Source organism: Polychytrium aggregatum (assembly GCF_025602895.1).
Source record: "Polychytrium aggregatum strain JEL109 chromosome Unknown BJ171scaffold_30, whole genome shotgun sequence".
Classification (NCBI taxonomy): domain Eukaryota; kingdom Fungi; phylum Chytridiomycota; class Chytridiomycetes; order Polychytriales; genus Polychytrium; species Polychytrium aggregatum.
Window position 1 is genome coordinate 252,547 of NW_026516232.1, and position 21,715 is coordinate 274,261.

Here is a 21,715-nt window from a genome sequence, read left to right on the forward strand (position 1 = left end):
CGAGCCAGTCGCAGGAGCTATCGCTGATCTTTGGTCTGTCCTTGCAGTATTTGCCCGCATTGTCTCTGGTTTCACGGCGTTCATCGTTGCCACGACAATACAACGACTCAAATCTCCATCGCCGTCCATGTTGCTATGACTCGCTTTGACTTGCCGCCACTACTCATGGTATCCCCTCTCGATGGCTTTCTTCAGCCGCGGATGGCTATTGATGACCGAGTTGATGAGCGAGGGGCGAATCCCCAGCAAGTAGGTCTCGAGCTCCTCGAGCTGTCTCATGAGCCCGATCGGCTCCAACGAAGCCACCCGAGTTAGTCCCAGGTTGAGTCGCTTGAGCTTGCGGAGACCAGACAGAGGAGCAACGCTGTCGATCCTGGTCCAAAAGAGATTCAGATCGACGAGGCTGTCGAGCCGTGCCAGATCCGACAGATCGGCGATTCGAGTGAAGGACAAGTCGAGCACGGCGAGATCGGCCAGCGAGGCAAGCGGCTCGATGTTGTCGATATGGGTCCACGACAGATCCAGTTCCCGCAGACGCTGGGCGTAGCGCAGCATCGACAAGTCGCGAATGTGGGTTTGCCGAAGCTTCAGCACCTTGAGGTTCGGCATGTGCCGCACAAAGCCCAGGTCCGAGAGCGACGAAAACGAGAGATCCAGGGTTGTCAGGTTGCCCAGGAGCGTCAGGGCTTCGAGGTCGTCGGCGCTGAGATGCTGAGGGAATAGCCGGTTGCCGGCGAGGGTGAGGCGGGTAATGTTGTGTGCATGCCGGAACGGCAGATCCAGCTTCCACCGTTGCGAAAACTTGTACAGCGCAAGCTCTCGGTTATGCTGCTGGTTCAGGTCGTCTCTGCTGAGAAAGTAGAGGATTTCGGATGGTGCCGGTGCCGGTGCCGGTTGGGCCGGAACAGCGAGCTCGAGCCGGTCCATTGCAGCAGCATTCCAGAAATTGCGGGAGTGGGCATCGACCTCGACCTCACTCTGGGCCTGCGCGACCTGGATCTGCAAGCGCACGATCTGAGCTTGCATCTGCTGGACTTGTGCTTGTAAACCAGCGATGCTGTCGCAAAGGTTCCAGATTACCGCAGCGATGCCAAGGACAGCCACAACCAAGGCGATGCTGCTCCGGGGCGCTGGGGCGGAGTGTTTCTGGGAGACGAGAAGCCATAGAGCTACGGAGCCAGCGACGACGGCCAGTCTGAGGCGGCGGAAGGCAGACATCAGCTAACATGCTGCATCAGAAAGGCAGATCGATACCGCCGAGCAGGCATTGACGAACCTGTGGTCGGCCTCAAACCAAGCCAGTGGAAGCATGATCGCGGCAAGAACGAGTAAGAGGGCACTTCTGGTGGTGGTGCTTGTCATCGGATACAGGGTAGAGTGCGCAGAGGCGTATGATGCTGGTTGGGAAGACCGGTCGAGATACGGATGAAACAATGAGGGCGGGTCGCCGGTGCGAGAAGGGCGAGGCGGGGCATTGTACGATCGGGGTCGCTGGGCCTCGTTGGGTCTCGGATGTGATCGGTGGAATCGCCACCCTCAAGAGCAGAGCGGCCATGGATGGAGGCGGGGCTGTTTGCCAAGGAGCAGAACGATCGCCGCCATCGTCCCTCTCGTCCCTCTGGGGTTACCGCAGTCCGCCATCGCTCTGACGATCCCCACGGGCGACCCTTGTTCTTTTCTCTTTCCCAGGTGGGCTAAGGGCCAGATACGGAGTGGATCCGGAGAAAGGGTGAAGAGGAAGCGGGGTGGAGGAGGATCAACGAGGTATTTTGGTGCTGGTGTATTGGCTCGCCAAGCAAGGCTCAGTTTGCCGAGCGGGATACTTGCCGCTGGCGCACATAGCTCTTCACGGCCTCATGTCCCTCCGCCGCAATCACCATGACCATGTGCTGATCATCCTGCCATAGCAAGTAGTTGGATTGCTTGGCAAAGTTGAGGACGCTCCGGTAGTCGGCTTCCCGGGAAAAGTCCTTGTATAAACAGCCTTGAAAGCCAGCAGAACGGTACGCTGTGTTAGCGGAGCAATCGATGCTACTCGATGCCACTCGATGTCGCTTGCCGTCGTCGCTTGTACTCCATCCCACACCAGCATGCACATTCACATTCTCATCTACTTTCACATTTCGCTGCCGCGCTCTGCTCGCTCGCTCGCTCGGCCCTTTGATGCAATAGTCCATATGTTCAACCAACCTCGCTGCACGCTCATGCGGTTTCGCTCCAGCTCCCACAAGCGGATTTGGTCGACGACTGTTGGTGGCAGGACCGTGGCCGTCTTTCGCATCTCGGGATGCGCGTGGGTGGTCAGATACATGATAATCTGTTTGATTCGATTGACGGAATGCATCTCATTCTGGTCAGAGCTGAGCTGTGGATGCGCACCATGGGCTCTGCGGATGCAAGGTCCCGCGGGCGACGGTCGTGAGGCCAAGCCTACCTGGTCGGCTGTGATTCCATTCTCCATGGCTCCGCGAACGCTGTCTCGGGTGAGCGCACCAACGATCATGTTGACGAACCGCGACTTGGGTTCGACAAAGAGGCTCAGAACGGCGATCTGCAGCGGCGAGTCTGCAGGGTCACGGAGGCAGTGGTGCCGGATCAGCAGGCTTGAGAGTCAGTGTCTTGTCCCTGAGCGACGGATACACGGAGGATGCTGCATCGTACCTGTGTACGCATAGATGCGAAAGTTGGTCTCGACGATGATGAATCCCTTTTCCTCGGCTTTGCCGACGCGGCTCCATCCGGATGTCAGCGACGTCGCAAGCTTGGTCGGATAGAACCGAGTCGATTTTTTCTGAGAGTCAAAATCGAGATATCCGCTGTAAGCGATGGGCACGAGCGAGTGCACCGAGGGGCAAGATGCATCGGAGCAGCCCAAGTCCCGCTCTCCCACAATGGGAACAGGCACCGTATGCAGAAAGGAGGACACTCTGGAAGGTGGGTGCACGGGGCAGAGGGCGGTGGCGGTATCCATCTTTCTAGCACTGCCATCCTTGCGGTTGCTTGTGTTGATGGGTGTCGTCCAACCTTTCTCTGGTATACGATGCCAAAATGCTTCAGATCGTCGAGCATGTGCCGTTGGGTGACCGTCAGTCGCTCGACAGAATATCCCTGTCGACAAAGAGCACATTCGCACCATCCACAAAACAGCGTCAGTGAAACGTGTCGGTTGGTTTGCTGAGATCCTGGCACCGCTCTTACCTGCCCAAGCTCCAGACTCCCGAGCTGGAACAGAAAATTGAGCTCGTCGACAAGATCCAAGTTGAGTTCCTGGTTAAGCGCGGAGTTCATGGAGGGAAGATCAGCAAATTTGGCGAGATGCCGACTGGATATGGCGGCAAAGTGGATCGGGGCTACAGCCGTCCAAGAGCACCGCGGCAGTCTTTGTTTCGCTTCGACGGCACTGCTTCCAGCGACTCGAATGCTTACATCGGCCATATCGAGGTACTGCAGCAGAAAGGCCCAAACTTGCACATTGACGTCTTGAAGTAGGAACTGGAATCCTTTGTTGGTGATCCTCAGCTCGTCGCTATCCCGTTTCTCGCTTTGGAAGTGGAGGAACATGGATACGTCATCGCAGTCAAGTTGCTGTGACAAGAGTCTTGGACGAGCACGCTGCAAATCAAGCGCTGCTGTGGTTTGCTGGCACGCCTGCTGATGTCGGCATATTCGCGCCGCAGTCTGTACGGTCGCCCACGATAGAGAGCTGACCAAATATCCACCTTTCTCTGCGCCTGTGGGGCTGCATCCAATCGAGCTCAGCGGTGCATACCTGCGTGCCATAAGACCCGACTTTTCGAGGAGCGTTTGAACGGCCCCCGACCTCTGTTCACTCGGAGTGCCGACCATATAATGCAGAACAGCCTGTATATCGTCGCCATGTAATCAGCAGTCCGTCGCAGCTCCAGGGTCCGGAGATCATGCATCGGAAAGGAGGGGGGCGAGCAACACACCTCCCAGGCTTGAGAGGCGTACTCGTCCAAGAACTTGACGTCAACGTTATGCTTGTCACTGCCGGCCACCTCGCCAAAGCTTGTGTGATTGCCGCTGTATATCCGTCACAGCAGCGTGTTGGGTGAGATTTGTACAGGTCGTGGTCATTCACATCCGAGATTGATAACCAACACGTTCCAGTCGAAGGTCGCGATATGAAACCGTATGGAAGGATATTGTTAGAGATCGATTCGATTTGGTGCTGGACGTGCGCCGACAGTCGCGCGGCGCGATGTGTCAGGGAACTATCGGAGAAGGCCGTCAGGGTTCCGCCAGCGAGGGTCGTGGCTTTGGATGGTTACCCGCCAACGAGAGCGTTGCGCAAGCTCTCCTGAAAGCCTCGGTTCATCGAAAAGACGCCGTGCAGCGGATCTTGGGGACCGACGGCCACGAGGATGTTGAGCTTGAGGAGCTTCTTGATCGAGTCGTGCAGATCCCTGGCAGCCAGGGTGGGGGTTTGTAACGCCGCCGAGAATAGATAGGAACATGCATGAGAGAAGGCGTGCCGTGGTGAGTCAGAGATCCGGTCAAAGGATCCAATCGCTCGAGAGCTACTCACGTCAGATGGGTGGACAGACACCAGGCTTCGAGATCCCGGGCGGTGATTTTCTCGACAAAGGTATACACCAACCGCATGATGATGTGCTGGGCAAAGTTGGGCAGCAGCCTGAGAGGCCGAGAGGCCGAGATGGTCGGTTAGCTGCAGCACCGAGTATATCCCTGCGGCCACATGCAGAGCGGGAGCTGTCCTTGATCGATAGCTCGACTGCGGGTCCATTGTCGCGGCACTTTGGCTGGTTCTGTTGGCAGTCCAAGGCACCGATAGGGCCATGCCTGATCTGCCGGCACATCGACCTATGCCGGCAAGAAAAGATGGCCTACCGTAGCACGGCCAGACATGTCGCCGGCTGAGCATACAGCTTGTCGAGTGTGGGTTTTGGCAGCGAGTTGAGGTATTCATGGACATTGCCCTGTTGGACAGCAAAGTCGAGCAGGAGCAAACCGAGTCAGCGACACCAGCAAGCGGGTGGCCGGACGAGATGCAGCGTGCTGGTTCCGGTGCCCTGCACACGCTGCCAGAGCCCTCCTCTGCCCTGCCCTGCCCTGCCCTGCCCCGTCCCGCTGCTACCTTGATCGACGTTGACTCCATGGTCGCTGTGGCGGACGGGGTGCTTGGATCGCAGCCCAACCCAGCCAGGCCCGATCGCGAAGGCCTGGAATGAGCGCGGGCGAGGGCGATGCCGCTCGTCCACGTGGACATCACGCAGCGCGCGCAGCAGATCCCACGTGCCCCATCGACAATGGAGACGCGTGGCCAGCCGGCCTGTGGCGCGCGGGCGGAGCGGGCGCGAAGAGGGTTTGTGCGACAGGCGGCTGTTGCGCTGTGGCTGTTGCGCTGTGGCTGTTGCGAGTGCAGCAAAGCCCGGCCAGGAATGCGAAATCGACATGTCAGGATATCAGCATCGACGCAACGCCGTCGCCTCTGCAGTAACACCCCTGCGTTAACAATCCGGCGTTAACAACCCGGCGTTAACAACCCGGCGTTAACAATCCGGTGTTAGGACCAAGCCACCAAGCGCATCAGCACTGCCTGCCCCGCCCGTCCATTCTGCCGCGCGCCACCAACCAAAGACCCAGGGCCCCTCCCCATCCGGCCTCGGTCGCGAGCAATCCTGACACCCGCTGGCCGCTCCCCCACCCGGATATCGTTCTTGCCGCTCTCCACCACCGTCCTCCTCCTCTCTGTCTTCGTCTGCTTCTTCCTCGTCTACTTCTACGCCGTCACCCCCCCCCTCGTTCGCCGCCCCTCATCCGCTGCCGACCGCCCCGTCCCGTCCTCCTCCTCCCGACATGTCGCTTCTGGAGGACCTGGACGCCTTCGCGTCCGCCAGCCAGCCCAACTATCCTCAGATGGATCATCTGCAGCTCAAGACCCACTCGCGGCAGTTCTGGCACTTCTTCTTCGACGCCGCCTTCAAGGTCTTTGAGTCCTCCTCGGACCTGTCTCTGGTCGACCCGGCGGCGCTCTACAACCCGTTCTCGGTTGGCTCTCTCATTGGCCTGTCGTCCTACACCAACTCGATCTTTGTCCAGTGGGACGGCTTCCGAGCAAGCTTCTACGGCTTCCTCGGCTTCTGGATCGCCTCCATCCTCACCCAGCGCACCTGGTCCTCGCTCTTCCTCACCACCGTGCTTCTTGGCCTGACCATGGTCTTTTTCAAAGCCAATCTCAAGCACCTACGCATCAAGTTCAAGAAGGAGCTGAACACCATCTCCAAGCTCGCTGAGAAGGTGAGCCGGCCTTTCCTCTGCTTGTTGGCTTCAGCCCTGTCACAGCCCGCATTTGGCGTTGGCCGCTTGCTTCCGCATTGATCCGTGCAGTCCGTCGGCACTCCCGACAGCCTCGGCGGCACTTCCGACTTCTCCGGCCTCGAGCCACAGCCTTTTCTCGCATCTCTTGTCAGACGAATGTCCAGATGCTTCCACAATGCTGGAGCGACAGCTCGCTAATGCCCCAACCGTCCTTGCTTGGTAAACCAATAGACCCGCCCCGAAGCCGAGTCCGCCGGCTGGATCAATTCGTTTCTCGAGTGTTTCTGGCATCAGTACGAGAACGACCTTTCTGCTATGATCCAAAAGACCGTCAACGACATTGTTGTTCCCTTCAAAACCAAGGAGCTGGTATGCCGCTCCCTCCCATCTCCAGCGCACTCTGGCCAGCCCGTCGCTCATATCGTCCGTCTTGGCCATCGAGCTAACATTTGATTTGGCTGCAGGACGAACTTGCCCTTTCAAAGTTCACTTTGGGCTCCTCGCCTATCAGGGTCAACTACATCAAGCTCCACAGCAGCCCCAAGCCAGATGTCATGGTATGTGCTTGGCGGGACCCTCATCGCTCCGGCGCTCGTCATTCCTCATCTTGTATCTCATCCCTCATCTTGCATTCGCCTTTCTCGACTGCAGATCATGGACATGGCCGTCGAAATGCCCACCTATGATATGGAAACCGAGCCTCTAATGGCCGGCACCATCAAGAAGCCCTCGCACATCACCCTGACTGCTCGCTTGGCAAGCGGCCTGCTTGAGACCGTGCAGATCCCGCCGTATATCAAGAATCTACTCGTTCGATCCAAGATCTGGAGTCGTCTCGAGTGGCTCCTCCGCCAGGACATCAATGTCCACGTAAAAGACATCAAGTTTTCTGGTGTGGTGAGTCTCCTGCGACGTTTCTGCATCGATCTTACACCAGTCCTGCGACGGTCCTGCGTCGGTCCTGCGTCGGTCCTGCAACAGGCACGGGTGCTTCATTGTTGCCGACCGCGATGCAGTTCTCTTCCTGCCGCTGCTTAAGCTTCCTGCCCTCGGTCAAGCCGCTGTATATTCTAACCATGTATACTCTCTCTTTGCTTGTCTCTGTCCACTGCGCTGCCATTCTCTGCGCTGCTGTGCTTCCACCTACTGCCCCTCATGTCAATGGATTATCGTCTCAACGTGCTCCGTATAGATGAGAATCGAAATCACATTCTACTCTGTCTTCCCTCATTTGAAATTGATCAACGCTAGCTTCTATCATCCTCCCTCTCTGGACTTTTCTATCAATCCCATTACCGAGTCCTTCGACCTGATGGACATCCCGGTGCTCCGATCCCAGATCCTCGCTATCGTCGAAGATAACCTCAAGGCCATCTTGGTTGCCCCCAACAAGTACCCCGTCGATCTCTCTGTTGCCACCATCGGTGAGTGACAGCCTCGTTGCCCTGGCAAAGCCAGTGTCTGCATGTCAAACTCTGGCCAGCCCTTGCGCATTCATTCATCCAGCCAGCCAGCCAGCCAGCCAGTCAGTCACACTCCGCATCGCACCTTTTGTACCAATGCTGTTTGTGTTTCCTTTCGCACATGCATATACAGAAACCGCTCCGGTTGGTGTTCTCAAGGTTGAGATCCGTCGCGCTCGCGGTCTGCGAAACTCTGAGGCCCTGAAGAAGAGCGACCCATACGCGAGCGTCTACCTGGGCGGCAACAAGCAAGTCGCCCAGACCGTCTCTGTCAAGGACAGGTACGTTTGTAATGAGCACCGTCTCCATCGTGTGTTGCGTATGTGATGAGTCGCCGACTGACCGATGTCTGCCCTTGATCCGGCTCCATCCTGTAGCCTGGAACCCAAATGGAACGAGGTCCACTATGTCGTCATCGACCGCGAGACCCTCACCAACATCGCGAACGGCTCCGACCAAATCGTTTTCAAGGTCAAGGACGCAGACACAACTGTTGGCAAGGACGCTGTTATGGGTGTCTCCGATCCTCTGTCGCTCTCCCAATGGATCCGTCTTCTGGACGTCAACTCCGATCCTGTCGCTGCGGACGAATCCGCCCCCGGTACGGATGGCGCCGAGAACGGCACGGACGCCTCAGAAAGCTCGGCTCCCGCTGTCGATGAAGAGCTCGAAAAGCTCCGCTCTCAGTGGGGCGATCCCAGCGAGCCCAACTTTGTGTGGAAGCAGCTTCACCGCGTCAACAAGAAAGAGACAGCACCCACCCGCGAACGAGGAGGCAACAGCGAGATCCAACTTGGCCTCAGCTACTTCAAGGCCCTGCCGAACGAGGCCACGATCGACCCCGATGCCCTGCTCGGCTCGACAAAGTCCGGCATCTTGCAAGTGCACGTGCACAAGCTCGACGGCTTCCACGAGCTCAAAAACTCGTACAGCGTCGCCATCAAGACCGACAAGGGTCGCTCGTTGTTCCAGACAAAGTTTGTCCACGGAACTCACCCCGTCATCGAAGAGTCGTACACCATGTATGTGCCGGACCACACCAAGCTGCACAACCGTATCGAGGTCTACTCCAAGAACGGCCGCAAACCCATTGCCTACCTTCCGCTGGACGAGGACCTCCTTCGCTCGGGCTTGAACAAGACGCACGAGTTTTACGCTCTGTCTGGCTCGGAGGCCGGTAACGTTGCCCTGACTCTGCGCTTCTTCGCCGTCCCTGTGCGCGAGAGTGCCCTGCAAAAGTCCAGAGTGCCCATTGCTGCACTCTCTTTCGACATCAAGAAGGCCAACGATCTCAAGTCGGTTGATGGACCGTTCCAAAAGTCCGATCCGTACGTGATTGTCGAGATGGCCAACGTCGAGATTGGCCGGACCACCGTCAGAGAAAAGACGCTCAACCCCATCTGGAACGAGTCCTTCAAGACCGTTGTCTTCCATCCGTCTGCCAAGCTCACCATGGTGATTTGTGACTGGAACAAGAGCGGTGTCGTCAAGCCTCTCGGTCGCATCGACTTGCCGCTGACCAAGCTTTTTGAAATCGAGACAGAGTCGGGCGCAACTGGAACAAGGGCCGAAGACCCGTACTACACCCGCGCGCTGGCAGATGGCCTGACCATTGCCAAGAACGACCAGAACGGCGTTACTGTGTAAGCCAGTTGTGCGGGTCTCGGCCGAAGCGATTCTCCGTGTCTGTGCCGCTTGACTGTGTGGCGTCATGGTGCTTTAAGCCAGACTGGTCTGTGTCGGCCCTGATTGACCACCACTGACTTTCTCCTCCCGCCCAACAGCACGGCGCCTATTTACCTGACCGGAAAGAAAAAGTCGGAGCTTCAGGGCACCATCGAGTTCGATGCCAAGCTTCAGAACATCCTTGGCGATTGCACGATCGGCTACAGCAGCATTGTCGTGGTGCCCCGTGCCATCCAGAGCCAGGGCAGCAACGAATCCCTCAAAGAGCCAGCCGCCGCCGCCGCGGCTGTTGCCGGTGGCGCTGCCGATAAGAGCCAGTCGCTGCGCCTATCGCCATCCGATGCAAACATCACCTTGGGCCACCAGTCGCTTGACAGAGGCAGCAAGATCTCGACCGAGTCCTTGAACCCGGGACAGCTGGCAACCATAAAGTCTCAACAGAGCATACTGAGTTCACAGGGCGGCACGCTGCTCACAGAGGGCATGCGTGATGACATTCTGAACAGCTTCCGTAAGTGATGTGGTGTTAAGCGCCAATGCGATTCCATCGCCGTGTGGGGGGCCGTGTTCCGCGAGGGGCAGGTACACTAATCGCCACCGGGTTCTGCTCTCGCCTCGTCTCAATTGATGCTCCAGCCTCGGGTGTTCTCCACATCCAGGTCAACGAGTCGCCCGATGTTTCCCAGGAAAACACCTATGTCCGCGTCAGCCGGAACCAGGATGTCATTTTAACCACCTCCACGCAGTCCGACGCTCCTGCGATCTGGGACGAGGAGAGCTACTGGGTTACTTCGGATATCCATTCTGCCTCCATCAAGTTCCAGCTGTTCCAGCAGCGGGGTGAGGATGCCGACCCGTCCAGCGACCCGCTCGTCGGTGCCTGGGAAGGCCCGGTCAGCAGCTTCATCGGCATCGGCCAGCATGTCATTCAGCTCGAGCGATCCATTACCCTTGGAGCTGGTAGTCCCGGCGAAGCTGTCCTGAAGGATCACAGAAGCCTCTCGGTCACCTTGCGATACTCGCCGTTGCAGCTGTCGTCAAACGGCAGCTCGACCCAGCCCGCAGCCCCGATTGCCGCCTGCACCATCCTCATTGAGAGCGCGCGCGATTTGAAGAAGGTGGATGGCCTCTTTGGCAAGTCGGATCCCTATGCCAAGGTCATGATCGAACACCGCGAAATGGGCACAACCACGGTCCGCGAAAAGACTCTCGATCCCGTCTGGAACGAGAGCTTCAATGGTATCCTGATGAACCAGCAGGAGCGTCTGATGCTTGTACTCAAGGACTGGAACAAGGATGGCAAGGAAAAGCCCCTCGGTCGCGTCGATATCCCTTTCCGCGAGATGTTCCGGATCCAGGACAGCGTGGAGACAAGCACGGACGAGTACGTCAACCGTGCTGTCCGCGACGGCTTCAAGATATTCCGCATCGACCAGTTCAAGGCGCATGTGATTGCGCCCGTCTACCTTCAAAACGGACAGAAGTTTGAGCACGAGGGCGTGATCGAATTCAAGATCTTCCTGCACCCGATCAAAGAGGAGCCCTTGATTGGATATAGCCAGTCTATTCTGTCGCTGGTCGAGGCCCCCACCGTCGCCAGCGTCCTGAGCAGCCATCCGTCCGGAGTGCTGAATGTGCATTTCTACCAGGGCATCAACGTCACCGCCACCGGCACCTACATCGAGGTCATCCACAACGGCAAGTTTGTTAGCCGTACCACCCACCACAGCGAGCGTGATCCGCTCTGGGACGAGCAAATCAACGTCCTTGCGACCAACATGCTGGACGACCGAGTCGAGTTTGTGCTCAAGGCCAAGAAGGAAGGCTCGTCGACCGACCCTGTCATCGGCAAGTGGAACGGGGACATCAAGACCATCATCGGCAAGCTCCAAGTGATTGATTTTTCGTCCCAGCCCCGCTCGAGCGTCCGCATCTTGATTTCATATGCCCCGGCTTTCCTCGAGGGCGTGAACAGCAACATGACATGGCAAAACATCATCGCCGCCTCGGAGCGCCGTTCGAACGACATGGCGGCCGAGTCTCTGTCTAGCCACAGTCGCTATTCTTCGGCTCCCGCCCGCCTCCCTGGCGCCGCAAGACCCTCCATCTCTGGAATCAGCAGCATCCGCGAGGAGGACGTTGCGTCTTTGGCTTCGGAGTATACACAGCCCCCTGCCGAACCTGTGAAACCGGTCGCTGCCGCCGAATCGATCAAGTCCGCTACCGAATCGATCAAGCCGGTCGCTGTCGAACCTGCCGCCGTGCCCGCCAAGCTGGTTGCCACTGCAGCCCAGCCCGCGGCCGATGAAGCTCGTGAGGTTGAGCGCGAGCCTCCGGTGTCTCAGATGCCCATCGCCGAAACTCCTGCGCCGTCCTCTCAAGAGGTCCCCAAGCTGCCCGAGCCGTTGGTGCTTCCTGTCCAGCCTCCCAGCGTCCCGGAGCGCAGCGATTCCTCTGCCCCGAATCTCTCCCAGTCGATGCCAGACATAGCCGTGAGCACCAGTCAGGGCAGCAAACTTATCCATCAGTCCATCCCAGTCTCTAACACCGGTGTCTCGCCTCCCCCCACTGACTCCGATGAGATTGGCTCGATTGTGTCCGGAGTCACTTCCATCACCCTGTCGCGCAACGTGACCGCCCCGACCAGCGCCCTCCAGGACAACCCCCAGAACGTCCCCGCCCCGATGCGCTCTGTCAGTCGCGAGAGCATGGCTTCGAACAACGACTACCACGGCAGTCGACGGTCGAGCGAAGCCTCCCATACGAGCGAGCACAGAGACAAGGAGAAGGGCGCCTTCCGATTCGGAAAGTTCAAGAAACTCATGCACAGCTCGTCCAAGGAAGACCGACTTGGCTCGCACGATGGCGGATCGAGCGGCTCCAGCTCACCTCCCCAGGATTCGCACGAGGATCTGCACAGCGAGGCCGGTGACAAGAAGAAAAAGTTCACCGTCAAGAATCTCTTCAAGCCTCGGCCCAAGTCGAGCTCTGGCGACCTCGACGCCTCGTGAGTGCGTCGATGCGAAGCGGTCGCATCCAGACCCACCAACTTTATCCTCCCGTGGAGCTGGTTGTTCCGATGTGCCTTGGCCCATTGATTTCTTTTGGCAGTTTTTGACTGCGCTGTAGGTTTTGACTTTTGGTTACTTGTTGGTCCCCACTTGCGTCTCGGCCGGCACACCCTCACCACAATGCACCCATCCCACCCCATCCCATCTCTCATCTCGCTCCACTCCTCTCCGCCATTTCCACTTGCTATTTGCGCTCCAATATCTCAATTCACCCATCCATATGCAGTTTTGCACATACACCCCACATCACTCGCCCCTGCCGTGCCATTTCTTTCCTTTTTCCATGTTTCTGTGTAGCCAGCACTGCCCGTGAACTTGTGTTTGGTGTTCAGGAAGTGTCGTGTATTTGCTTCGTCTCATCTTGTTGCCCTTTTCGCTCTCTACCAACAAAGATATTTATTACATCACACAATGTAACAGGAGACGCTGTGCCGCTGGGGCTAGCAGCGAGAGGGGACATTATGGATTCATGACGGAGGTCCGCTCCCGTCTTTCATTGCGCCATCTCGCAGCGATGCGGTAAGCTGGTGATGCAGCGCAAGCCGGACGCGCAGAGGTCCTCCCCGCCATTTCTCCGACAGAAATCCCAGGTATACTTGAGCACCACTTCCCTCTTCCCTTTCAATATCCCGTCGCAAAAGCAGTCCGCAAGCCGGCGCAGCAGAGGCTCACGATTGCTTGAGCTTTGCTTGGATTTGGTCGCCGTCCTCCATATCTAGGTCCTGGGCACTTTGCTCGTCGTCGATTAGGTCGCCGTCAAAGTACAGCCGGACATTGTCCTCGGACCCTTGGACTTTCTCGGCACACTTTTTCTTGATCTGGGCGAGGGGCGTTGTCTGTGCTCGTCCCATTACGGAGCAGGTGGCCGATGCATCCGAACGCAGTCGAGTTCGTCGTGACATGGCCGTTCGCGACCGTTAGTACAAACATGAGTCCAAAAGCATCCACCTCACCCTTCATCCAGCATTCGTCTGGCACTCATCCACCGTTCATCCAATAGCAGTCAACAGCAGCCTCCTGCATTTGTGCCTTCGTCTCTGTCTCCGTTCCGCTGCCACTCTTACCGTTTTGATTTTCAACTTGAATTCCTCCAGCTTGGTGATCCCGCCAACTGCGAGTTGGAAAACCACCTTGATGGTGATTCGCTGCTCCGAGTCGGCCTGGCTCGCAAAGGTCGCTTGGATAACGTCCTCGTCTTCCATGGCGAGAGTCAAGGCGTTGTCGCCTTCGGACACGCCCTCGCCATCAAAGGTAAGCACGATAAGCTCCTCGTCGACACCGGTCTTTTCGGCGCATCGCTTTTTCAGCGTGATCAATGGTGTTGTCTGCAAAACGCACAATGCACGAATGAGATTTTCATACAGCTCGGTTTGCATATAGCACGGTTCGCATCATGCAGCTGTCGAAGAAACATCCAGGAAGCCGGTGCAACGACTCCGGTTCCCACTTGATGCCGACCAAACCGAAGGAGCACGCCGTCTGCACAAACCTTCCTGATCTTGACTTTGAGCTCCTCAATCTTGTCGCTGTCCTCGCCTTTGCGGATCAGCACCTTCAGAATAATACGTTCCTCCTCGGCGGCATCCTCTTGCAGATCGAAGCCATCGCGGGCGTCCGTTTCTTTGTCTTGCTCCGCAATTGCCGCCGCTGCTTCGTTGAGCTGCTCGGTCAGGGTGCGTTGAGAAGCTTCTCGCTCGGTTTGTTTGAAGGTCATGATGGCATGGTGATCTGCCAGCCTCCATCCCTCTGGAGCATTCACGTTTTGCGTGAGTCGCTGCGAGATCTGCCTCGATTTGGGTATGCTCGATACCCCTGTGCCTCAGATGTACTGCAGCGGCTTACCGACACGGACGACGCCATCCCTTTGGATGCTCTTGACGGTGCTGTGCATCGACAGCTTGATGCCCTTGGACTCGAGGTGAATACTCTCTCCCTGGGATAGCGGAATCCTCTTGGGCAGCTCAAGCTCGCGAAAACGGGACCACCGCCCATCCTGTCGCAGGATTGGGTAAAAAGCGGTTAGGGACATATCGCTGCGGGGGGGGGCGTCCACTGGGGCGAAACCAGAGATCATGTGCTGCTGCCAGCCAGAAGCTCTGAGAATCATGCACTTGCCTTGGTTAGATCTTTGAATACCAAAACAGTGCTTGAGATTGTTCCACCTTGATGACTGAACCACGTCAGGTGAACATCGAGTTGCTCGATCTCGGGCTCGTCGAGCAGTGTTTCAGGGAGCGAAAATGACATATTGGACGGCGAGAGTGGTGCAAATGGAGCGTCGGCTTCGCTCAGAGTTGGAGAGCCCATCGAAAGCAACCGAAAGTCGGCCGGCCCGGTCGGCTCGGGCGATACGAATGGCCTAGAGCATTGGTGGTTGAGGCCATCCCAAAACGAGGGCGATTAGATCCGTGCGTACGGACGCTAACTACCGCCGGTGCCGTCAATTGACGATAGTGCTGCCACAGAAGCAAACTAACCGAGGCCGAGGAAGGGCCCGCGGGATGTCGTCGTCGTCCGAGTCGTCGATCACCACAGCTTCGGCAACCGGCACGGCCTGGGAGCTGAACGAGATGGATCAGACCATTCCAAGTCAGTTACGGCCTACAAATACGCTCTTCCAGACCCGCCGGGCACATCCATAGCCGAGCTGACACTTGCAGCTTGGCTTGGCTTTGCTGGCCCGATTTCCACCGATAGAGGCTCCTGCAGCTCCAGCATCCATAAACCCTCCAACCTTGTCGGCGTCGCCTTGATACTAAAGTCCGAGTCCTCGTCACTCGACAGATCTGATGCTTGGGCTCTGAAGACTTTTCGAGGCGGCGATAGGTCATACTGATTGATCGAATGGGGAGCCAGGTCAATCCAGCAGCAGGCAAGACGGCGGGTATGGAAATGGCCAAAGATGCAGGCCGCCTTTGGCATCGGCCGGGATACTCACATTTTTTTGTGGCCGTCCCCGCTTCTTTCCCGAGCGCACAGACTCGACAGACGACGAGTCGATCGAGAGCGAGATAATGCTTGGCTGGGCTGTTCGCAGATTCCATGCAAGCGGTCGGCTTTAAGTGTGCTGCCTGTGCTGCCTATCCCGAGCACGGCCCTCCCCAAGCACCCGCTCAGGCAGCTGGATCGATGGAGATTGATACTCACACGGAATCGTCTGGCTGCTCGATGGCTTCTGGAATAGGATATCGTCGTCCGAGTCTGCCGTCAGAAACGAATCGGCTCCGCTAAAGGCCCGAGGCAGCGCTATGGTTCGGCCGGGTACCCGGTTCGGGCGGTGCTGTTTCTTCAGACTCTGGACCAATTCGTCGTCGTCAATGTCGCTCACAGCCTGCTCCGACGTCGACTCTTGTCCCTGACCCGGTCCTTTTGATGCAGTCTTTCCATATCGGATCCGTTGAGCCGATCCGGTTGACGATTGCGATGTGCTGATCGAACCTGGAGCCGGAGCTAGAACTGAGACCGGAGCTGGAGCTGAGACCGGAGCTGGAGCCGGAGCTGAGGCCGGAGACAGTGCTAGGACCAGAGCTTGCGCTATCGATGGAATCGGGGCTGGAGCTGGGGTCGAGGGCCGGACGTCTTGTGTTGACTTGGTCGGATTGGATCCGTGACTGGGATCTGCGTCCTGCTCGCTGTCGCTGTCGTCGATGACAAAGACGGTGGGAGCAGCCTGCTGGCTCCTCGAAGCCGTGCTTGCTTTTGGTCGACCCATATATGCGCAATGCTGTGGATGGATGCGATCCGGGTCGGTCCTGAGAAGGGAGCGCGGCTGTGAACTCGGCCCTGGCGAGAAAGCCGATGCAAGTCTGACCAGATCCTGCTCCAGAATCAGCGCCCTCGCGCCATTGGCCGCTCTTCCTCCCAGGCCCTGCCAAACCTGGCCGCCGCAGCTGCATGCCCTCACACCCAATATACTGGCGAGCCCAGCACACTTCTGTCCGTGAGCGCCGTTGCAGCCACAGACGAATGGACAAATTATAACGAGGGTGCATTGGACGGATATCGAGACGATGAATATATGCTCAGGACCAGAAACAGCAGACGCTAGTCCCCAACCGGGCCGAGTGTATCATCTTCAGTACCCGATTGTGTTTCGCAGCTCGAGTGTCTCCGTCAGCCTTTCGACAATGCCGACACAAAGTTCCATATTCTTCTGGTCGGTTTCCGCCATGCCTAGATCTGTGCGTGGGAGTAATATCAGCACAGTTGCAGCAATAGCCCGTCAACGACAGGGCCAGGCAGACTGGACAATTCATCAACCAGACTTGCGGCTGAATCGCATCGACAGCACCAACCCACAGCTTGGCCAGTCAAAGCCCGACTCGCGGACCGCCATCCGAACCTACCAACGATCAGTTGGCGCATTTCGTCTGCTTCGCTGTAAAACTCAGACATGAAGACTCCCGGCGACAGAACGGATACGACTATGGACATTCCAAACAGCCAGGCTGATCTGACGCTGGACACTTGGACCAGTGTCGTGAACCGCATGTAGTTCAGAAATCCATAGTATTCGCGCACCATCCGTCGGAGCGACGGTGTGTTGACTGGGAAAGCAAGATAATGTCGATGCTGTCAACCAACGCACTGATCTATCCTCAGATGTATGCAAGATATCGCCCTCGACTTACCAGCACAATACAGGATGAGACCCAGGGCCGTGATATACTTTTCCAGCACGTAGGTCACGTCGCTGTTCATCATGCGATGGCTCCTACACGTTCGCATCGCAGAATGAGTCGCCAAAGGCACAGCAAGTCATTGCGGGATTCAGAACGAAAATATGTCTGATACTCACTCGGTAGAGGCAAATCGCCCAATAAGCGGGAAGAAAAAGTACCCTGCAACCTGACTGAACCGGTTCTTCTGTGTGGTTGGCTTTGGGACGACCAGTTTCTTGGATCGCCTGTTCACCTTCGGGTTGCTGTTAGCGACCGACTGCAGGGCATCCCCAGAGAGCTCGTATTCGTTCTGGTCAAGTAAAAGAGCCGCGTGGGATGAGCACATATTTGCTGATACATCATATTGCGCGCAGGTCAAGCATAGGAACCTGTTCTGCTGGGCCGTACCGGCGGCATAACCACAATCGCACTGAGCTTCTGGGCAGCGATGACGAGTGCCGTCAAAACATCCATACGCTGGCGGACGCTCATGTTCCGGTCATAGAACTGATCAATCAAATACCTGCCAGCGCGCATCGAACTGGTTAGCAAATAATCCATCAGAAGCAGAGATCTCACATGCCAGCGGTAGCTTCATGCAGCATTGGGTGGTGCGGCCAGCTCTCCAGGATCCACCAAAGCCTCGTTCACATTGTCAACTGCGATACATACGCAGACACCGTGCGAGGCGCGCGGGAAAGGATCTCGCTCAGGGCCTCCATCCGCAGCTTCTCAAAGTTGTCGAGATCGTAATTATCTTGCAGTCGGAACAAGCTATCGGCGACGGTGTAGCTCCACTCGTCTTCAAGGGGACATGTACGCAGGATATCACAACGTGAGATGCGGAGTCTCAGGCTCACAGACGGATCGCCCGAACGAAGACAGAGCCCCATACCGATTGCATGCTCTCCGGCATTGTTGATCACACGGACAGCCTCGCCAAGGGCGACTTCGAGAGTCATCGGATCGTCTTCTTTCTTGATGCCGGTAACCAGTTCGGCAAGGAATCTATCGGCGCACAGGGGATGAGATACCAAGTCGAGGATCCGTATCAAACACATGTGCTACGGGAAAGCGCTTACACTGGCGGTTTGATGTTGTTCTTGTGCTTCTGATCGTCGATATGGTACGGCACCAAGTCGCCATCCTCGTCGTCGCTGTCTGCATCAGCACTCTCGTCCGTGTCAGAGTCCTGGGCATCTGAATAGGTATGGAAGATGCGGGCCAAAATGTAATCAGTACACAGACCGTATGGCTGTGTGTATATGACCAACCAGGGCACTGGCGTATGGCCAGCTCGAATGTCTGAGTTGTGTTGACCAAACTCACCGCGAGCTCCAAACGAGTAAAAGTTGATGACCTCGTCTGGATCGTCGAGCTGTTCTTCTTGACCATCTTCTGCCAGAATCGATGATGGGCCATCGCCAGATTCTCCAGCTTCGCGAGCGCGGGAGTCTTGGGACGCATATCCACAGCGCAAACATCACACGATTCGCATGAGCTTGGCATACGCAGCCCAGATGCGCTCAGCAAGCGGCCGGGAACGGTTGGCTTGATATAGCACATACCAGATTCAATCGGCTTGTCGGATGGGACGGGAGTCGATGGTGTCGGCGCATGTTCTTTTGACAACGCCCCAGTGCGAGTGGTAAGGCTACGCATGAGCCGGCTCTCTGCAGTTTCCTCCAAACCAAACTCGAGTTTGGATTCAGGCTGGGCCAGACCGGCGAAGCACTCGGCCGTCACCTGTCGAACGGAGAGCGGCCGTGTCAGAGTTGTTTTGCCCATTAACTTTCGCGACGAACACGACACTGCGCCCTCTGGAGTCCAACTCACCAATCCCATGACTCGGACTTCGGGCACAGAGCTGTCCATATAGGGCCGCATGCCGGAGATAAATTTCGCAGGAAGCCCGGAGAGGTTCAGCGCCTCGGTAGAGATATAGGCAAGGCAGACCAGGATGCCATACGTGACATCTGGCAAAAGTAACGATGGTACACTGGTGAGAAGCCCTGCTCTGCTGGAACGCCGTGCACCAGTCACATCCTCACAGGCGATTGAGGCGAGCGTTTGCTTAGCTTTGCGGGAAGTACATTTGTGCTGTTCCAGATTGGCGAAGCGGATAAACGTGGGATCTACCCATACTTCCATGAGATGGTCGAGGGCCTTGACGACCGAAATGTCTGGTTGTGTTTGCGCAAGCGGCAGGCAATCAGGGCCAGAATCAGCACAGTCGATCTGGATCACGTCAAAGCAAACACTCTCGCTGGGCCAATGCGGGGCTTCTGGTTTCTCACCCGATTGCTGGCGCTCGAGGCTGAACATGCATATCAGCGTCTTCAAGATATCGATGTGGAAGTACCGCACGACCAGCAGTTGGTGCAGAAAGACGTTCGCCGCAAGCTCGTTCTCGTTTGCCAGCTGTCCAAAGAGTGTGGACATGATCTCGCCAGATTCCTCGATCGTGTCTGAAGCAACAGAGTTGATATATCGTCAGAAACGAGCGGATAGAATAGGTCTCTGCCAATAGAGTGCGAGATCGGGCTTACTCTGCGATTTCCGGAGGTGGTGCAGGAGGCCCACCGCAAACTGCTCGAGCTCGCGCGAGGACATTTCGTTCAAGATATGCCTCCAAAAGGCAGCACTATTGCTGCTCACACTTGAAGGTTTGGCACCCGAGAAGCATCCGGCTATCAGAGAGTCTGTCGGAGAGCAAGTCCAAGATATGGTCAGAGCCGAGAACAGCTTGCGGTTCAGCCCGATTGCTCCTGGGCATGAGGGCTGGCTTCAGGACAGACCTAGATGGCCAACTCGAGCTGTCTTGGTGATTACTGAGCATATTCGCTTGACAGCACTCGTGCTCAGGGGCTGTGTCGAGAACTGCTTCACAGCACTGGCGATCTCGGCTCCAGCCCGAGTAAAGTATGCCCTGTGTAAAACAGACAAGTGGTGAGCCTGGAATGCAAAGAACAGAAGCAAGATTGGCGGTCCTGGTCACTGGTAAGCTCCCATCCCTCCAGCAGCCAATGAGACACCCAAGTCGCTGGGACTGACGCTCGGTCGAGACGAGCATACCCTGGCAGAAAGAAACTCGGGGTTCTGGAGCCAAAGGAATTGGCCATGCGATCCGGGAGGGAGCAGTAGAGAGACAGGATGTGTGCATGACTTCCTTCGTAATCTGAGACGGCCTCATCGATCTCGGAGATGCTGATGAACGATGCCAGAGGATAGCAACTCAGCAGCCGCTGGAGAAGCCGGGTCGCTGTCTGCACTGAAAATGAGTGTGCCGGCACCGCACCCCGCTGGAGGATATGATTGCAGATCACCGAGAAGGACACATCGATGTGCTTGGCCAGCAAGAAGTAGGCGTCGTAGTAGCCCTGTAGCTCGTCGCTGGAGAGCAGGGGCACCCAGTTGACCGAAACGATCTTGAGGAGAAAAGGTAGATGGGTTTGCAGGAAAAAGGATCGATCCGAATGCGTCCAGGGCTGTGTGGGGCTGCCCAAGGTTTCGTCATGAGAGCCGATGGCCGAGTCAAGGCGAGCAAGCTCCTCGGCGGCCTCGGTCAGCTTGAAGATCCGAGCAAGGGGGGCGAGGAGGGCTCGCTTGACGACGAGGATCCTGCTGGCATCGGCGCTGGTATCAGAGAGAAGGGCGTGCAGTCGCTGGAGGGTCCGGAGGCTGTCGCTGTGCCGATCCTGGCTGGCTGGCTCGCTCGGATATGTGCTCATGGCGGGCGCTGGCTCAGGACGAAAGCAAACCGGGGCTGTCTGGGGCCAGGATGTGACTGGATGCTCGAGCATGGTCATGTGAATGTCACTGGATACTGAGCTGGCTTTGGGAGTGCCTCGTGGGGCAAGGGAAGCATGTCCATCGAACCAACTAGCTATCCAGATGGTCAAATATTGATTGTGCCTCAATATCGGCTCAACGACAAGCGGTGTGCATTCGCCTCCTCCACTGCGAACATCTGGTCACAGAGTCGAGTTGAAAAACCGATGGACATCCTTGGCGCGATGGATCGTGAGTGAGCAGTCTTGGAGCTGGCCGACGGAAGCATTCGATATCTCTCGGAGAGTCGGCATCGTTTCCTGGATCACCCAGCACTCTGGCGAGAGGTACCAGCATCAGAATTATAGGGCCGGCGATGGAATGCGGCGCAGTGTGCGCACCATGTGAACTGAGGGGCCCGAGCTGCTCGTATGCATTATGGAGGACTTGAGTCCAGGTGTGCTATGGAGTGCTTGGTCAGCCAGCATCTCAGCCACAAGCACAGCGCTAGTGACGGCAGCAGCCGCATTCTTGGACAATATGGCCAATGCTTGAGGGAGTTACCGCATACCTGCTCTTGGATGCTGGGCAGTAGCGGCGCAAGCTGCGAGACAGTCAGCAGCCAAATAGGTACATAGGAAAGCTACCTCTGGACACTCCTTACCTCGTCTTGGATCTTCATCCAGTCCCCATCTGCATATTGTGGATCAACAAATACGTTCCGGAGCAAACCCTCAAACTGGGCCTTGGATACCACGGG

General features: G+C 57.0%; 6 protein-coding genes across 6 annotated transcripts; 1 reads left to right on the plus strand and 5 right to left on the minus strand.

The window, feature by feature from the left end:
* Nucleotides 1–159: 159 nt before the first annotated feature.
* On the minus strand, nucleotides 160–1,311 carry BJ171DRAFT_583972 (uncharacterized protein; the record flags this gene model as incomplete). The annotated part of the gene is made up of 2 exons (XM_053114280.1): nucleotides 160–1,195; nucleotides 1,277–1,311. The coding sequence occupies 2 exons, from the start codon at nucleotides 1,309–1,311 to the stop codon at nucleotides 160–162; spliced, it is 1,071 nt and encodes a 356-aa protein (XP_052964660.1).
* A 437-nt stretch (nucleotides 1,312–1,748) lies between these two features.
* BJ171DRAFT_513466 (transcription factor Tfb2-domain-containing protein) lies at nucleotides 1,749–5,207 on the minus strand. The gene is made up of 13 exons (XM_053111777.1): nucleotides 5,120–5,207; nucleotides 4,873–4,961; nucleotides 4,550–4,657; nucleotides 4,293–4,427; nucleotides 3,951–4,044; nucleotides 3,770–3,861; nucleotides 3,427–3,541; nucleotides 3,199–3,267; nucleotides 3,025–3,108; nucleotides 2,662–2,791; nucleotides 2,435–2,565; nucleotides 2,191–2,317; nucleotides 1,749–1,984 (listed from the first exon to the last, which is right to left on the minus strand). Exons 1-13 carry the CDS (start codon nucleotides 5,138–5,140, stop codon nucleotides 1,803–1,805), a joined length of 1,377 nt encoding a protein of 458 aa, XP_052964661.1. The 5' UTR covers nucleotides 5,141–5,207; the 3' UTR covers nucleotides 1,749–1,802.
* A 538-nt stretch (nucleotides 5,208–5,745) lies between these two features.
* Nucleotides 5,746–10,454, plus strand: BJ171DRAFT_177724 (uncharacterized protein). The gene is made up of 9 exons (XM_053106039.1): nucleotides 5,746–6,282; nucleotides 6,535–6,672; nucleotides 6,768–6,860; nucleotides 6,955–7,200; nucleotides 7,496–7,727; nucleotides 7,900–8,047; nucleotides 8,144–9,409; nucleotides 9,551–9,963; nucleotides 10,112–10,454. Exons 1-9 carry the CDS (start codon nucleotides 5,842–5,844, stop codon nucleotides 10,294–10,296), a joined length of 3,162 nt encoding a protein of 1,053 aa, XP_052964662.1. The 5' UTR covers nucleotides 5,746–5,841; the 3' UTR covers nucleotides 10,297–10,454.
* Nucleotides 10,455–12,932: 2,478 nt separating this feature from the next.
* BJ171DRAFT_513469 (uncharacterized protein) lies at nucleotides 12,933–13,538 on the minus strand. The gene has a single exon (XM_053111778.1). The coding sequence runs from the start codon at nucleotides 13,423–13,425 to the stop codon at nucleotides 13,192–13,194; it is 234 nt and encodes a 77-aa protein (XP_052964663.1). The 5' UTR covers nucleotides 13,426–13,538; the 3' UTR covers nucleotides 12,933–13,191.
* A 1,130-nt stretch (nucleotides 13,539–14,668) lies between these two features.
* BJ171DRAFT_177744 (uncharacterized protein) lies at nucleotides 14,669–16,330 on the minus strand. Its single transcript, XM_053106040.1, has 5 exons — nucleotides 15,671–16,330; nucleotides 15,462–15,550; nucleotides 15,182–15,355; nucleotides 15,001–15,084; nucleotides 14,669–14,882 (listed from the first exon to the last, which is right to left on the minus strand). The coding sequence occupies exons 1-5, from the start codon at nucleotides 16,233–16,235 to the stop codon at nucleotides 14,751–14,753; spliced, it is 1,044 nt and encodes a 347-aa protein (XP_052964664.1). The 5' UTR covers nucleotides 16,236–16,330; the 3' UTR covers nucleotides 14,669–14,750.
* Nucleotides 16,331–16,387: 57 nt separating this feature from the next.
* BJ171DRAFT_513472 (telomere length regulation protein-domain-containing protein) lies at nucleotides 16,388–20,924 on the minus strand. The gene is made up of 16 exons (XM_053111779.1): nucleotides 20,260–20,924; nucleotides 19,983–20,113; nucleotides 19,734–19,886; nucleotides 19,482–19,652; nucleotides 19,278–19,367; nucleotides 19,021–19,160; nucleotides 18,753–18,930; nucleotides 18,514–18,639; nucleotides 18,267–18,384; nucleotides 18,080–18,192; nucleotides 17,857–17,986; nucleotides 17,593–17,707; nucleotides 17,322–17,494; nucleotides 17,155–17,237; nucleotides 16,870–17,070; nucleotides 16,388–16,702 (listed from the first exon to the last, which is right to left on the minus strand). Exons 1-16 carry the CDS (start codon nucleotides 20,913–20,915, stop codon nucleotides 16,599–16,601), a joined length of 2,682 nt encoding a protein of 893 aa, XP_052964665.1. The 5' UTR covers nucleotides 20,916–20,924; the 3' UTR covers nucleotides 16,388–16,598.
* Between the last annotated feature and the right edge of the window lie 791 nt (nucleotides 20,925–21,715).